This window comes from Rana temporaria, chromosome 8, assembly GCF_905171775.1.
Source record: "Rana temporaria chromosome 8, aRanTem1.1, whole genome shotgun sequence".
NCBI lineage: Eukaryota > Metazoa > Chordata > Amphibia > Anura > Ranidae > Rana > Rana temporaria.
The window spans coordinates 184,521,773-184,539,846 of NC_053496.1; the positions used below are offsets into that span (position 1 = coordinate 184,521,773).

The window sequence follows — 18,074 nt, forward strand, 5'->3', positions numbered from 1 at the left end:
AGCTTTAAGCCATTATGGTTTGTATGCATTAGAGTGGTCAGCGGTGTGGCCTTGGATTTAATATTTAGTGCTAAAAAGTGTGTACCTATTATCTCCCATACATCTGCATCCTAATATTGTACATCCAGTACAGTCCAGGTAATTCTCTACTATCAAATATTGGTCTACAGGGAACCGGTATAGGTCACATGACCAATGAGGATGGAGGAGGACTGGAGTCACATGACTGAGAAGATATTAAACCTCACTCTGGAGATCATCTACCTGCTGACCGGAGAGGTGAGGAGGATTCTGGGAGGTCACATGACATCACTCTTATCTCTATTAATAAAACACAGACCTGACCGCAGAGGTGAGGAGGATTCTGGGAGGTCACATGACATCACTCTTATCTCTATTAATAAAACACAGACCTGACCGGTGAGGTGAGGAGGATTCTGGGAGGTCACATGACATCACTCTTATCTCTATTAAAAATACACAGACCTGACCGGAGAGGTGAGGAGGATTCTGGGAGGTCACATGACATCACTCTTATCTCTATTAATAATACACAGACCTGACCGGAGAGGTGAGGAGGATTCTGGGAGGTCACATGACATCACTCTTATCTCTATTAATAAAACACAGACCTGACCGGAGAGGTGAGGAGGATTCTGGGAGGTCACATGACATCACTCTTATCTCTATTAATAAAACACAGACCTGACCGGAGAGGTGAGGAGGATTCTGGGATTCTAACATGACATTCCTATTGGTTTTCCAATACAGAAATTTCCTCTTGTGAAGTCAGGTGATCACATGACCATCACAGTGCCTCCATGTGACTCCCTAAAACCTGAGAGACACAACATGGAGAAGATTCTAGAAGTCACCAAGAAGATGATGGAGCTGCTGACAGGAGAGGTGAGGAGGATTCTGGGAATTCTGGGACATTATCCAGTAACAGACAAGGGGTGTGTCTGGATGGTGACTGTATCATTGTGTGTGTCAAAATCTGTACATTATCTGCATTGTTACCATTGATGTCATTTTTATTATATATTCAGAGTGTAAACCTGAGAGATCCTAAAGTTGATTGTAAAGAAGAGATGGATGAGAAGTATGGAGTGATGCAAGAGTTCTCTGAAGAACACAAGGATCTCTGCAATATGATAGAGCCACCTTGTAACCCACCAGAGAGATGTCCCCGTCCTCTGTATTCCCGGGAATCAACACAGGAAGATCATAACTATGCACACCATGATCAGGTAGATGAGGAACAATTATTGGTGGTTATGATTTATATACAAACATGTTTATTACAATGAATGTTTTTATTATATATTTAGAGTGGAAACCTCGAGAATTATAATATTGTTGTTAAAGAAGAGTATAAAGAGGAGGATGAGGAGTATGGAGTGATGAAGGATCTTTCTGAGGGACACAAGGATGTGGAGGAACCACCTAATACCAGGAACCCACCAGAGAGATGTCCCCGTCCTCTGTATTCCCGGGATCCCACACAGGAAGGTCACACCATCCCCCACCATCATCAGGTAGATGAGGAACAATCACTGATAGTATCATTAGGATCTGTACATTATCTGCATTGCTACCATTGATGTCATTTTTATTATATATTCAGAGTGGAAACCTGAGAGATTCTGAAGTTGAGGTTAAAGAAGAGATAAAAGAGGAGGATGATGAGGATGGGGTGATGGAGGAAGAACACAAAGATCTGTACCAGGACACCATGGTGGAGTCATCCAGCTACAGAAACCCACTAGAGAGATGTCCCGTCCTCTGTATTGCCGGGATTCCACACAGGAAGGTCACACCATCCCCCACCATCATCAGGTAGGTGGAGTTGAGGGTCGGGAACATAAAGTGATTGAACACTCTGACATGTGGAGACGATGTGTGGACTCTACAAGATGATATTTTCTATGTGATCTCACATCATAAATACTTCTATGTTACAGATTGTTTTCTTTCTTGCCCATTGAAGAACACGCGGTTCCACATAGAGTTGGGCTATGCTGCTCCCTGCAGGAGGTTTGAACTCTGGTCATCAGAAATGTTTTAAGCCAGTCCCATATAACTCCACACCTTCCCAACATTGCTTTTTTTTTTTGCTGGTGTCCTACGAGGTTGGATGCCGTTCCTTTCAGCTTTGCTAATATTAAATTGGAGGTTCTCCCGAAAAAAATAATTTAAGATTAGATTGATGCTCATTTTGTCAAGGGGAATCGGCTAGTTTTTTTAAAAACGAAGCAGTACTTACCGTTTTAGAGAGCGATCTTCTCCGCCGCTTCCGGTTATGGGTCTTCGGGAGCGGACGTTCCTTCTTGATTGACAGCCTTCCGACAGGCTTCCGACGGTCGCATCTATCACGTCACGAGTGGCCGAAAGAAGCCGAACGTCAGTGCGGCTCTATACGGCGCCTGCGCACCGACGTTCGGCTACTTTCGGAAAAACGTGCCGCGATGGATGCGACCGTCGGAAACCTGTCGGAAGCCTGTCAATATGTGCACTATGCCATATTGTTGGTCTAACTTTTCCTTTGAGGTATCTATGTAGTTCCACCAGATTTGGCGGGTTTTGCCTAATTAAAATAAATGTAAACAATAATTTTTAAATGTATTACATTTTTTATTAATGTTTTTATACATTTTACATCTTATGGCAGAGCCGGTCGAGCGGTGAGAGTTAGAGGATGGGTGAGAGATATAGGAGGGGGGTGTGAGAAAGAGATGAACGGTGAAGGGGAGTGAGAGAGAGGAAGGTGAGAGAGGGGAGTCTGAGAGAGAGAGAGAGTGAGATAGAGAGTTGGGGGTCAGAGAGAGATGGAGTGAGAGAAAGGGGGGTCAGAAAGAAAGTGAGGTAGAGAGAGGGGGTGAGAGAGTGTGGTGGCTAGAAAGGGGGTTGTGAGAGAGAGGGGGGATGGTGAGAGAGTGGGGGGATGGTGAGAGAGAGGGGGGTGAGCTGGAGTGAGAGAGAAGGGCTTAGAGAGAGAGATGGGGTGAAATGGAGTGAGAGAGAGGGGATGATAGAGAGAGATGGGGGTGAGATAGAGAGAGGTGAGTATGAGAGAGGGGTGAACAAGAGATGGAGCGAGAGAGATGGGGGGATGAGAGGGGGTGAGAGAAAGAGGGGATAAGGGGGAGAGAGACAGAGCAAGAAAGGGGGCAAGAGAGAGGGGAGGGAGAGAGAGGGGGTAAGGATGAGAGATAGAGAGGGGGGATGATAGAGAGAGGGAGGGCATGGTGAGAGAGAGTGGTGAGATTGAGTGTGAGAGAGGGGGTTAGATAGAGATAGAGGAGGCGTGAATGAGAGATGGAGCGAGAGAGAGAGAGATGGGATGAGAGTCAGGGGGTGAAAGAAAGAGGAGATGAGGGTGTGAGAATACGAGAGAGACAGCAAGAAAGGGGGCAAGAGAGAGGGGAAGGGGAGAGAGATAGAGAGGGGGAAGAGAGAAAGATGGGGGGGTGAGAGTGAGAGAAAGAAAAAAAGGTGAGGGTGAGAGAGAGGGGAGTGGGAGAGAGGGGGAGCTACGCACCTGGTACTCACAATCATGGCCTCAGGCTGGTCTGCCCGAGGCTCACACTCCTGTACGTTGGTTGATACACTAGTGTCCGGGGGTGTGCCCAGGCACATCCGGAACACCCACTGTGCACGCCTATGTCCCCACCCCTTTCTGTTTTTGCTTTAGCCCTTGGTACTGATTCTCCGCAAAACTAAGACATGCTGAGTGGAGGAGGAGTTAAGCAAAAGGGTGGCATACAATGTATGTTTGCTAGTAGGAGGCAGTATAACCCAACTGTTTCTGAATTCCTGTGTTCCTCAATAGACTCCAAGAAATAGAGATTAGCTTAACACACAAAGTTTCATTTTCTGCCATTCTGTTGGTTAAGGGTGAAGATCTGATTATCGTAAAAGTTGAGGATGAAGAAGAAGAGACGTATGTGAGGGATGATCAGCAATATACGGAGGAGGCTGGAATGACGAGGACATTCATAGAGGAGGACACTCCTACAGAGATCAGCACAGGTGACCCATAATATATTCTTCTCTTATCTCTGCTGTTACTGCTCACTGATTGGTCCAGAGTAGGGCGGGAGCTGAGTGATATCAACCAGTGTCTTCTCTCAGGGGAGGACCAAAGGCCCTTTGACTGAAGAGGGGGAGAGTCCCAGCTGGTTGGAACCTCCACAGAGAACATCTCCTCACTCATATCTACCTGATCCAGATGGAATCTTGATGGAAGTGAACTAACCCTCTCATATCTATTGATGATGTTTTTCTATTTTTCCAGGACACGCCATGGAGAAACCCTCAAAGGATCGTCTCACTTTATCTCCAGGTTGTAAAATGGAAGATGAGGACATCACAGGAGATTGTGGAGGAGAAAAGACAATGAGCTCCACTATGGATGGAGGACTTCACAGTGTGGATAGACCATGGAATCCCTCCAACTCTGAGCAACCTCGTACTGTGAGGGGTGGGGCCGGGATTCAGGGGGAGGAGAAATTACCCTGTCCTGAACGTGGAGGAAGTTTTCACTCTGAACTAGGTCTTACTGTCCTTCAAAGACCAGAAATGGATGAGGAGTTTCATTTCTGTTCCGAGTGCGGAAGATGTTTTCGTCATAAATCCGAACTCGTCATACATTACAGATCTCACACAGGGGAGAAGCCGTATTCCTGTTTTGAGTGTGGGAGATTTTTTTCACAGAAGTCCCATCTTTCCAGACATCAGAAATTACACCTGGGCGAGAAAACATATGCCTGCCCTGAGTGCGGCAAATGTTTTCCACAGAAATCAAAACTTGTTTTACATCAGAGGTCTCACACGGGGGAGAAACCATTTTCCTGTCCTGAGTGCGGGAAATGTTTTTCTCAGAAGGCCAATCTTAACAAACATCAAAGATTGCACACGGGTGAGAAGCCGCATACCTGCTCCGAGTGCGGGAAATGTTTTTCACAGAAATCAGACCTCGTAATACATCAAAGAACTCACACGGGGGAGAAGCCATTTTCCTGCCCTGAGTGCGGGAAATGTTTTTCAGATAAGTCCAAGCTTTCTAGACATCAGAGATTGCATATAGGCGAGAAGCCGTATTCCTGCCCCGTGTGCGGAAAACGTTATTCGCGGAAACCTGAACTTATTATACATCAAAGATCCCACGCGGTGAAGAAGCCGTATTCCTGCCCCGAGTGCTGGAAATGTTTTTCGGATAAGTCCAATTTTTCGAGACATCAGAGGCTGCACACGGGTGAGAAGTTGTACCCCTGCTCCGAGTGTGGAATGTTTTTTTCGAACAGCAACCATCTTTCCAGACATCAGAGGTCTCACACGGGGGAGAAGCCGTATTCCTGTACCGAGTGCGGGAAATGTTTTTCACAGAAGTGCCATCTAAACACACATCTGAGGTCCCACACGGGGGAGAAGCCGTATTCTTGTTCTGAGTGTGGGAAATGTTTTTCACGGAAGTCCATACTTACCGAGCATCAGATATGCCACATGCGGGAAAATGATGTTTCTTGTACTTAATATAAACTATTTTTTTTTTTATGAAGTCCTTTGAGGTACGTGGTGTCCTAGCAAGCCAGATGGTGTCTTTCGCTAGGAACCCCCACTACTTGTTATATGCAATCAAAGCTTTATTATAACGTCTGAGAACAATAGGAATAAGGAAATAACACAAATGTATCAGGCTAATAAATTAGCATGGATATACAGTGCCTTGAAAAAGTATTCATACCCCTTGAAATTTTCCACATATTGTCATGTTACAACGAAAAACGTAAATGTATTTTATTGGGATTTTATGTGATAGACCAACACAAAGTGTCACATAATTGTGAAGTGGAAGGAAAATGATAAATGAAACAAATAAATATGTGAAAAGTGTGTGGGGGGGGGGGGTGTCATAGAAATCCGGCTGTATGCAGAGCACACAGACAGATATCATGTCTCTAAAAGTAACACATTTCGTCTCAGTGAAATAATCCATCTTTAACCACTTAAGACCCGGACCTTTAGGCCAGTTTTTGCGATTCGGCACTGCGTGGCTTTAACTGACGATTGCGCGGTCGTGCGACGTGGCTCCCAAACAAAATTGGCGTCCTTTTTTTCCCACAAATAGAGCTTTCTTTTGGTGGTATTTGATCACCTCTGCGGGTTTTTATTTTTTGCGCTAGAAACAAAAATAGAGCGACAATTTTGAAAAAAATGCAATATTTTTTACTTTTTGCTATAATAAATATCCCCCAAAAATATATAAAAAAAATAATGTTTTTCCTCAGTTTAGGAAATATATTAGGAAATATTCTTCTACATATTTTTGGTAAAAAAAAATCACAATAAGCGTTTATCGATTGGTTTGCGCAAAATTTATAGCGTTTACAAAATAGGGGATAGTTTTATTGCATTTTTATTATTATTATTGGGGCAAATCCACAAAAAACCTGCCTAACTTAACTTTTAGCAGTTAAGTTACACTGGCGGAAAATTTCTACCTAAGTGCCCAATCCACAAAGCACTTACCTAGAAATTTTCGGCTGTGTAACTTAAGTGCCTCCGTCGCAAGGCGGTCTTCTCATCCAGGGGGCGATAACAATTTAAATGAGGCGCGCTCCCGCGCCGGACGTTCTGCGCATGCGTGTGACATCATTTTTCCAGACGGGCAGCGTGCGAAATTACGTTACGTCTGGCTTTGTGGATTGCGACGGGACAATAAAGTTACGCGGCGAAAAATAAAATTTGAAATTTAAAAAAAATAGCGGCGATCGAAAAAAAGGTATGTTTTTACAAGGTGTAAACAGTTTACACCTTGTAAAAGCATCCCTAGTTTTACGCATGCAAAACGTAACTTACGCAGAAAACACAAAGCTAAAAAGCTTTGTGGATCTGCCTAAGTACTCATTTGCATACGCAAAGCGGCATTTCGACTCGAAATGCCCCCAGCGGCGGATGCGGTACTGCATCTTAAGATCCGACAGTGTAAGTCTCTTACAGATGTCGGATCTTCTGCCTATCTTTGGAAAAATCCTTCTGTGGATCAGTTCCAAAGATAGGCACAGGGATACGCAGGCTAAACAGCAGTTCCGCCTGCGTATCTCTTTTGAGGATTTGGCCCATTATTTTTACTACTAATGGCGGCGATCAGCAATTTTTTTCGTGACTGCGACATTATGGCGGACACTTCGGACAATTTTGACACATTTTTGGGACCATTGTCATTTTCACAGCAAAAAATTGCTATAAAAATGCATTGTTTACTGTGAAAATTACAATTGCCGTTTGGGAGTTAACCACAAGGGGGCGCTGAAGGGGTTAAGTGTGACCTCATCTGTGTTTCTAACTGTAGGGGGGTGTGGCTGTAGGTGTGACGTCATTGATTGTGTGTTCCCTTTTATAAGGAAACACAATCAATGACAGCGCCACAGTGAAGAACGGGGAAGCCGTGTTTACACACAGCTCTCCCCGTTCTTCAGCTCTGGGGACCGATCGCGGGACTCCAGCGGCGATCGGGTCCGCGGGTCACGGAGCTTCGGACCAGGTTGCGGGTGCGCGCCTGCGACTCACGGCTGGGCACTTAAAGAGGACGTACCTGTACGTGCTTGTGCCCAGCCGTGCCATTCTGCCGACGTATATGTGCAGGAGGCGGTCCTTAAGCGGTTAAGCTAAAAGTTTCACTCACCATTCATCCCCTTCCATTCATACAATCAGACCATTGACCCCAGCTTGTTCTCAGTTCGGCATCCTCATCGGGCTGCCTGGCGACGCCCACACAGAGTCTATTTATTAGCACAAAAGACTTCACTGTGGTCTATAGCTGATTGGAAGTGATGTCACAGCATGTGACCATAGGAAGTGATGTCACAGCATGTGACCATAGGAAGTGATGTCACAGCATGTGACCATAGGAAGTGATGTCACAGCATGTGACCATAGGAAGTGTTGTCACAGCATGTGGGCTCGACACAGCAAATGCCCATATATGGATGGGAGAATACTACAACATAATACAACAACAGCATGATACAATAACGATAAAGTAATAACAATAGGATACAGTAATAATTCAATAACCAATGAACCCAGTTCCTGATGAGGGGAGCTTATCTGCAGGTGTACGCTCACATCACAAAACAGTGTTGATCGGGCACCGAGAGATGACAAGAGCGCACACCAGCCAAACTGACAATGCGTTTGCAGAGTGGACGCATCGCACAGGCAAGTATCTGTGCATGACACAGGGGCCCTTTGGCCGGCCGACACCCCCACTCCACAAACACCCTTCTCCAAATCAGGAAGTGTATCTCAACCAGTCTCAGTCAGCTCTTTAGAGCGGGCTGCGGGAAAACCAACACTGGGTGACACTATGACAATACATATTAACCACTTAAAGACCTTAGGTGTTTTTCAGATTTGGTGTTTGCAAGACTAAAACAGTTTTTTCTGCTAGAAAATTACTTAAAACCCCCAAACATTATATATATTTTTTTCTAACACCCTAGAGAATAAAATGGCGGTCATCGCAATACTTTTTGTCACACTGTATTTGCGCAGCAGTCTTACAAGCGCACTTTTTTTGAAAAAAATTCACTTTTTTGAATTAAAAAATAAGACAACAATAAATTTGGCCCAATTTTTTTATATATTGTGAAAGATAATGTTACGCCAAGTAAAATGATACCCAACATGTCACGCTTTAAAATTGCGCCCGCTCGTGGCATGGCGTCAAACTTTTACCCTTAAAAATCTAGATACGCGACGTTTAAAAAATTCTATAAGTTGCATTTTTTGAGCTACAGAGTAGGTCTAGGGCTATAATTATTGCTCTCGCTCTAACGATCGCGGCGATACCTCACTTGTGTGATTTGAACACCGTTTTCATATGCGGGCGCTACTCGCGTATGCGTTCGCTTCTGCGCGCAAGCTCGTCAGGACGGGGCGCTTTAAAAAAAACTTTTTTTTGTTTTCTTATTTAATTTTATTGATTTTATTATTTTTTACACTAAAATATAAAAAATAAAAAAAATGTATCACTTTTATTCCTATTACAAGGAATGTAAACATCCCTTGTAATAGAAAAAAGCATGACAGGTCCTCTTATATATGAGATCTGGGGTCAAAAAGACCTCACATCTCATATTTAGGCTTAAATGCAAAAAAAAAAAGGAAAATTTGTCATTTAAAAAAATGACAAAAAAAAAAATGTCTCTTTAAGAGGCTGGGCGGGACTGACGTTTTGACGTCACTTCCACCCAGCAGAGCTATGAGGACGGGTGGGGGCCATCTTGCCCTCACTCAAGTCCTCACTCTCCAGGCGGCAGCATCGGATCTCCTCCGCCGCTACCGACGGCTCCGGTAAGCGGCGGAGGGCGCGGAAAAGCGGCGGGAGGGGGGGGGCCCCTCTCCCGCCACCGATAACGGCGATCTCGCGGCGAATCCGCCGCGGAGACCGCCGTTATCGTTTACACGGCCGCCCGCTGAAAACATGGATATCTCAGTTGTGGCAGCAGCTGCTGCCGTTACTGAGATATCCATGTTTAAAAAGAGGACGTACATTTACAATAGGCGGGTCGTGAAGTAGTTAAATACATCCTCATTAAATTTCCACAACAGGGGGCATTTGTATGGCGCCCCCCGGAGTCAATACTTTGTAGAACCCCCTTTCTCTACAAGTCTTTTTTGGAGATGCACATCTAGAGAGGGACATTTTTGCCCATTCATCTTTGCAAAATAGCTCAAGCTCTGTCAGATTGGATGGAGAGCGTCTGTGATCAGCAATTTTCAAGTCTTGCCACAGATTCTCAATGGGATTTAGGTCTGGACTGTGACTGGGCCATTTCAACACATGAATAGGCTTTGATCTAAACCATTCCATTGTAGCTCTGGCTGTATGTTTAGGGTCGTTGTCCTGCTGGAAGGTGAACCTCCGCCCCGGTCTCAAGTGTTTTCCAGACTCTAATGCCCCGGTACACACGATCGGTTTTTCTGTCGGAATTAACTCAGACTGGTTTTTCCGATGGAATTCCGTTCAAGCTATCTTGCATACACACTGTCACACCAAATTCCAACCGTCAAAAACACAGTGACGTACAACACTACGACGAACTAAAAAAAAATTAAGTTCAATGCTTCCGAGCATGCGTAAACTTGATTCTGAGCGTGCATGTTTTTTTCTCCGTCTAAGTTCCATACGGACGAACGGAATTTCCGATGGAATTTTTTTCCATCGGGGAAAAAAAAGAGAACATGTTCTCTTTCTAAAATAATGAAAGGGAAGGGTAGTGGCGCTGTCTTTTCTTTCCCCTATCACTAGGGTGTATTATCTAAGCCAGGCATGTCCAAAGTCTGGCCCGGGGGCCAATTGCAGCCCCCATTCCAGTTTAATGTGGCCCCCCCTGGTAATTTGGATATATACTGTATTTATCGGCGCTGCCTCTGAGGGGACAGGGAGGGGGGAACGAGTGCTGTCAAATTACATACAAGAGAATCTCCTGTTTACTCGGCGGCATCTGTAATAGGAAGTCTCGTCTCCTGGGCTGCTATTGGACGACTCCTCTGTCCATCATAGGAGGCGGGACATTGTATTAAAGAGGCTGCTGTGTAAACAGGAGATTCTCCTGTATGTAATCTGTTGGTGCTCGTCCGGCCCCCCCCCCCTCCACTCCGAGGCTGCAGATGGGCATCGATGGGGCTGCATTCATGGCAATGGACAGGCTGCATTCATGGCAATGGAGAGGCTGCTTTCATGGCAATGGAGAGGCTGCATTCATGGCTATGGCGAGGCTGCATTGACGGGCAATGACCCTTATTTTGCTTCACAGTTTTTTATTTACATTTTTTTCCTGAAACTTCTCTCCTAAAGTGAAGGTGCGTGTTATACGCCGATAAATAAATAACACACCCAAGCTCATCTCTTCACCACACACAGCCACAAAGGCAGGAGAATTCCTGTTGGGCCGTGTATTAGTGCTCAGGCAAACACACTTAGACCAAATTTTAATGGTTCAAAGAATGTCAGGCAAAATGGTCGGCCCTCACGCATGTTCACTTCATCAAATCTGGCCCTCTTTGAAAAAAGTTTGGACACCCCTGATCTATGCTGACCACTTACATAAGAAGTACCAATCTGTACTGCTAAGAGAGCTACTACCGAGCCAGGGTCATGCAATAAGTGTATCTGGTAATTGTACCCGTGATATCACACACAAGGATAAGTGAAAAAAATGTATATAAATATATATATCTAACCCAAAAATATGCGTTATTACAGTATGAATATATGCAGGGATAGGAAATGCCCCAGGGGCTAGTGATTAACCAAATAATATATTATTATTATTATTATTATACAGGATTTATATAGCGCCAACAGTTTACGCAGCGCTTTACAACATCAGGGAAGACATTTAGTTACAGTACAATTTAATACAGGAATGATCAGAGGGCCCTGCTCGTTAGAGCTTACAATCTAGGAGGGAGGGTGAAGTGGAACAGAGGGTAGTAGATGTGGGGGGTGATCAGGTGGGCAAAGTTAAAATACAGTTGTTAGATGTGGGTAGGATAGGCTTCTCTGAATAGGAGGGTTTTCAGAGATCCTCGAAAAGCTGAAAGAGAAGGAGATAGACGGATAGTTTGGGGTAAGGAGTTCCATAGGCTTGGAGAGGCTCTGGAAAAGTCCTGTAGACGAGCATGGGAAGAGGTGATGAGAGAGCTAGAGAGCAGGAGGTCTTGAGAAGAACGAAGAGAGCGATTAGGTTGGTATTTGGAGACAAGGTCAGTGATGTAGCAGGGGGCAGAATTGTGGATGGCTTTGTAGGTTGTAGTTAGTATTTTGAATTTAATTCGTTGGGTGAGCGGAAGCCAGTGGAGGGATTGACAGAGAGGAGTAGCAGAGACAGAGCGGTTGGTAAGGTGGATAAGTCTGGCCGCGGCATTCATGATGGATTGAAGGGGGGTTAGAGTATGCAGCGGTAAGCCAATGAGAAGGGAATTGCAGTAATCAAGGCGTGAGATGACCAGGGAGTGAATTAAGAGCTTTGTGGCATCATTGGTTAGAAAGGGGCATATTTTGGAGATGTTGCGGAGGTTGAGGCGGCAAGATTTGGACAGTGATTGAACGTGAGGCATAAAAGAGTACTGTACATAGTAATCTTAAATGTGAGTGTGACTGCACAAAATAGGCGCTGTTGAACTTTGATAGTAAGTGTAATACTTATGTGTGTATGAATACAAAATACTGTGAGGGGTTAGCTCGGTAGCGGGGTGTGTGACCCCTTGGATGGGTTCACCACACACTGAATTTATACAGACTGGCAGTCGAAGACGGTTGAAAACAAAGTTTCTGGTTTATTTTTCCATCTTGCTGGAAAACAAGTGCAAGCATCCAAACAGCATAAACAAAATCAAACATAAAATAAATCCTAGCCACTCTGGGCGTCTAACTTCCACACAGGAACCTATCTATGGAGTCTAACACAGCCTACTGCTGGGTAGACAGTGCTGGTCATACAGCACAAAACAATAGTCTTTTGATTTTTATCACACAGAAAAATCAATGGCCCAGATTCAAGAAGCAATTGCGCCTGTGTAACCATAGGTTACACGACGCAATTGCTTACTTGCTCCGGCGTAGCGAATGCTCCTGATTCAGGAACATCGCTACGCCGACTGCAGCCTAAAATCTGCGTGGCATAAGGCTCTTATGCCACGCAGATTTTAGGCTGCATTCTAGCGATGACCGCTAGGGGGCGCTCCCATTGTGATCTGTGTATAGTATGCAAATTGCATACTAACACCGATTCACAACGTTGCGCGAGCCCTGCATATGCAAATTACGTAGTTTGCGTACGTCAGGTTTCGTGTAACGTTACACATCCTAATAGCAGGCGCAGCCAATGCTATAGGATACCCACGTTCCCGCGTCGTGAGATTTAAAATCTACGTCGTTTGCGTAAGTGATTCGTGAATGGCGCTGGACGCCATTCACGTTCACTCTGAAGCAAATGACGTCCTTGCGACGTCATTTGCCGCAATACACGTCGGGAAAGTTTCCCGACGGAGCATACGCTCGGCGCGCCTAATTTAAATGATTCCCGCCCCCGGCGGGATCATTTACATTGCGCGCGCTTACGCCGGGCAATTTTGCAGGCGCGCCCTTGCAATTTACGGAGCTACTGCTCTGTGAATCGAGGGCAGCGCAAAATATTTGCGTGGGCGCAGGGCAAAATCGTTGCCCTGTGCCTGCGCAAATAAAGCGCAAATCTACTTGAATCTGGGCCAATGGTCTCCTCACCTCTCCAGGAGACCTTCAGCACTGGGCTCTTTCACACAGAAAGCCTCAGCATGCAGCAAATCAGTGGTAATCGCCTGGGATTACTTATAGAGGTTTTAATTGCCTCATTCTGAACAGCTGGAGTCATCCAACGCCCTTAGACCTTGTCTGGCTATTTCTGGCAGCCGACGCCTAATAATGATTGGTGTATTGTCTAACAAGGCAGAAATGTATGTCCCGACTGTGACAACACCCACAGATTTACCTGACTTCCTGTCACAATACATAAATAATAAAAATATAAATGTATCAACACATGGGTGTATCAAATACAAGTGTACCACCAATATAAAAACGCAGTGAAACTGCTACCTGTGAAATTATGAACATAAAATTCTGATCAAATTAAATAAACAAAATTGCATATATTAGCAACAGCATTGGTAATGTAACAGTCCAAAGCCGCATATACGATCCATCCAAGCGGTTATCTTGGTGCAAAATATATCACAATATCCGTGACTGATGAGTGCTCAAAAACGATCAATGGTGCTTCCACTTGTGATTCCAGTGCTCCCCACTCACCAGATATCACAACCCCTGCAGGGGTAGACAGCGTAGTATAATCTTTCACTCTAAAGTCTGGGTGTCCTTTATCTCTCCTTCCAATCTCCTGAAATGTGCTGTTCAGGTCAGGTTATCCACAGCTGCCAGTAATCCGCAATCCTCAGTTAAAACAAAAAGAGACAGGCTTCCATGGTGTAGTAAAAAATATAAAAAGTTTTTATTTGCAAAACCCCCACTGCTCAGGGAAATGCAGGACAAGATTGGCTTAACAAAAAATAGCCAGATAACACAATACTTAAAACAAGTAAAATAAAGCTAGCATCCAATTTCCAGATCTGAGAGTCTGTGTCTTGCTGGTATGAACGCCGTGCGCTCCAGCTGATTAGCGCAGGCGTCTCAGCTGACTTCCTGGAAGGGATGCAGTAGCAAGTGTGCGTGCTACCCGCCTGACGTACGTTTCGTGTGTCGTTTTCAAAGGCAGACAGAATAGTGTAATGATTCTGTTAAAAAAAACAAGTAAATACCTATTAATTTCTTTTATCTATATCACCTCCGGCGTTCTTGTTTCTGTTCTCTCATTCACTTCCTGGTTTGCGGCTCTCGTTCATGTAAGAACTACATTTCCCAGTATGAATTGCGGCACGCCCAGTAATTCACACCTCCTTGAGGTCTCTAACACATAGAGAGCATCCTGCCACACAGATGTAGTTCCCAGGAGGGGGCGAGCACATCACTGACCACCGCAGTAAAGCCTCCCTTCTCTGTGGTGAGTAACAATCAGACAAGCAGGAAGTGAACAGAACAGAGAAGAAATAGAGCAACTTCTGAGCAAAAACCAACAATGAGGAAGTGAAAAGAGGAATGTCTGCATGTAAGGCCCCATACACACCATAGAATCTATCCGCAGATAAATCCGTGCAAACGGGTTTCAGCGGATAGATTCTATGGTGTGTACACTCCGTGGGATATTTATCCGCAGATAAATCTCCCCTGGGATGGATTTCCAGCAGATGGATATTTGCTGACATGCTCAACAAATCCATCTGCTGGAATCCATTCCAACGGATGGATCCGCTCGTCTGTACAGACTTACCGGATCCATCCGTCTAAAGGGATTCCCCGCACGCGTCGTAATGACTTGACGCATGCGTGGAATTCCTTATATGACAGCGTCGCGCCCGTCGCCGCGTCATAATAGCGGCGACGGCGCGACACGTCATCGGCAGAGGATTTCAGCGCGGATTTCAATGCGATGGTGTGTACACGCCATCGCATAGAAATCCTCTGAAATCTTTGAGAGGATTTATCCGCGGATACGGTCCGCTGGACCGTATCTGCGGATAAATCCTCTCGTGTGTATGGGGCCTAAAGGATGCTTATTATGAAAAACATTTTTTTCCTTTACAACCCCTTTAAAACTGCAATTTTGTAACTTTTGGAAGTGTCAGTAAAAACGCGGCTGTGCCAGTAAATTTTGGGTGTCATGTCAGTAAATTTAAATCTGATAGGTTGGCAACACTGCTCTGTCTCCCCCTTCTGGAGTGTTGGGCAGGAGGCCTCCACAACGTTCCAGTCTTCACCAGGTATGTGATAAGGCATTTTTTTTATCCAGAAATAAACATTACATTTCATTAGGATAAGAAACAGAAATATAACAGAGACACGCTGCACATAGTATACCGTAATCATTTTAGTTAGGCCACATTTAAAAGGGGAAGTAAGACTTTTTTTTAAAAAAACTGAAATAAAAATTGCAGTAACTGATGTCAGAGAAACGAGGCAGAAATTTACACAGATATATATAAGCCTTTTTTGTAGGCTGCACTTAAAGAAGGAGAGACAAGACATTTTTTTTTTATCCAGAAATAAACATTACATTTCATTATGATAAGAAACAGAAATATAACAGAGACACGCTGCACATAGTATAATCCTTTTAGTTAGGCCACATTTAAAAGGGGAAGACTTTAAAAAAAAAAACAGAAATAAAAATTGCAGTAACTGATGTCAGAGAAACAAGGAAAAATTTACACAGATATATATAAGCTTTTTTTGTAGGCTGCACTTAAAGAAGGAGAGACAAGACATTTTTTTTTTTTTTTATCCAGAAATATCCATTGTATTGGATTATGTCCGAGCCACAAAGCAGGAGTATTGTACAGTCAGCGTTGTAGCTGGGGTGTAATACATTTGAGAAAAACACAGCATGCAGATTTCATCCTACAAATCAATATCTAACTGTACATATAAAAAGGGAAGCAATATTGTCCACACTACATAGACAGCATTTCAGCTGTAGTACTCGCCAGCATAATAAGCCAACGGAAAATATATTGTTTAAACCTAATTAGATATTGACCCTCTCTCCTTTGTCTACTGATCTATGTGTTAAAAACTTCTGACCCCTACAGGTTATGCACTCCTGACCCCTGCGCTCTGTGCATTATGTACTCCTGACCCCTCTGCTGTATGGGTTATGTACTCCCGATCCCTGAGCTGTGTGTTATGTACTCCTGGGGCCCCTTACACAGCTTCAGGCATGGGCCCCCCTGGAGCAGAGAACGGGGGGGGGTGCTGCCACAAATTGAGAAGCGGGGGGAGTGTCGCAAGTTGGGAAGCGGGGGTGACGCAAATTGAGAAGTGGGGGGAGTGCCACAAGTTGCGAAGTGGGGGGGCGCCACGAATTGAGAATGGGGGAGGTGCCGCAAATCGAGAAGCTATGGGGGGCTGCCGCCGCAAATTAAGGTCGGGGGGCTTTGGGTGCTGACGGACAAAAAATTTTTTTTAAAAAGGGAGATGCCATTCGGGCCCCTGGGGACCACCGGGCCTCTTAGAGGTCTGGGGGAGCTTTGGGTGCTGACGAAAAAAAAAGGGGGGATGCCATCCGGGCCCCTGGGGACCACTGGGCCCCTTAGAGGTCGGGGGGCTTTGGGTGCTGACGAGAAAAAATAAAGCGGGAGGTCGGGGGGCTTTTGGTGCTGACAAACTCAAAAAAAAATTATAAAAAAAAAGGGTTATGCCGTCCGGGCCCCTAACAGGTGTACTGCCTGTACCCCCCTGATGGCGGCCCTGCTCCTGACCCGTGTTGTCTACTCCTAATCCCTGTGCTCTGTGTTTTATGTACTCCTGATCCCTGTGCTCTGTATACTCCTGACCTTTAACACTTAGTCTGTTATGTATTCCCGACCCCCACACTGTGTTTTATGTACTCCTGACCCTTACACTGTGTGTTATGAACTTCGGACCCCTGTGCTTTGTGTTTTATGTACTCCTGACCCCTTTGCTCTGTGTGTTGTATACTCCTGACCTTTAACACTTTGTGTGTTATGTATTCCCGACCCCCACACTGTGTTTTATGTACTCCTGACCCTTACACTGTGTGTTATGTACTTCTGACCCCTGTGCTGTATGTGTTATGTACTCCTAACCCCTGCGCTCTGTATGTTATGTCCTCCTGACCCCTGTGTTGTTTACTTCTGACCCCTGTGTTGTATGTGTTATGTACTTTTGAACCCTGTGCTGTTTGTTGTGCACTCTTGACCTCTATGTTATGTACTTCTGACCCCTGTGCTGTATGTGTTATGTACTCCTGACCCCTGCACTCTGTATGTTATGTACTCCTGACCCCTGTGCTCTGTGTGTTATATTCTCCTGACCCCTGTGCTCTGTGTATTACGTACTCCTTGACTTGCTAAGCAGACCCTGACTATGTTAATGAAGTGCTTGAAGATAGGCTCAGACAAGGTGTAAGCTCTCTGCGTAACTTTAGTGTGCACAGAAGCATATGAAATGGTAGGTTTCATTTTTGAAAGTCATTGGCCCAGATTCACAAAGCACTTACGCTGACGTAAGTGCAAATGTGCGCCGGCGTATGTGTGCGCCAGACCCACAAACCAATATGCGCCTAACAACAGGCTATACCCCGCCGACGTAGCTTGCACACGCCGGCGTAGAGGGGGGGGGGAATTTAGGCTGGGCGCATGGTGCCGCTCCCATTGATTAGCCATTCAAACATGCAAATGAGGGAAATACGGCAATTCACGAACGTGCGTGTGCCCGGCGCATGCTACGCGAGATGTGCGTAAGTTGTACGTCCGGTGTAAAGTTATTCCCCATAAAGGAGGTGCAGCCCAGCCACAGACATGCACAGGTCTGCACCAGGGAACACAAGCCGGCGTATTGTGCGTTGGACGTGTGTCTGGCTGGGCGTACGTTATGTTCACGGCGTACA

At 45.2% G+C, this 18,074-nt stretch overlaps 2 protein-coding genes across 2 annotated transcripts in view; one reads left to right on the forward strand and one right to left on the reverse strand.

The window, feature by feature from the left end:
* Window positions 1–18,074, reverse strand: part of LOC120909614 (zinc finger protein OZF-like) — a 713,034-nt gene that overhangs the window by 125,555 nt on the left and 569,405 nt on the right. The window lies entirely within an intron of this gene.
* LOC120909659 (zinc finger protein OZF-like) lies at window positions 1,056–5,723 on the forward strand. The gene is made up of 5 exons (XM_040321421.1): window positions 1,056–1,250; window positions 1,332–1,538; window positions 3,897–4,032; window positions 4,298–4,684; window positions 4,769–5,723. Exons 1-5 carry the CDS (start codon window positions 1,092–1,094, stop codon window positions 5,533–5,535), a joined length of 1,656 nt encoding a protein of 551 aa, XP_040177355.1. The 5' UTR covers window positions 1,056–1,091; the 3' UTR covers window positions 5,536–5,723.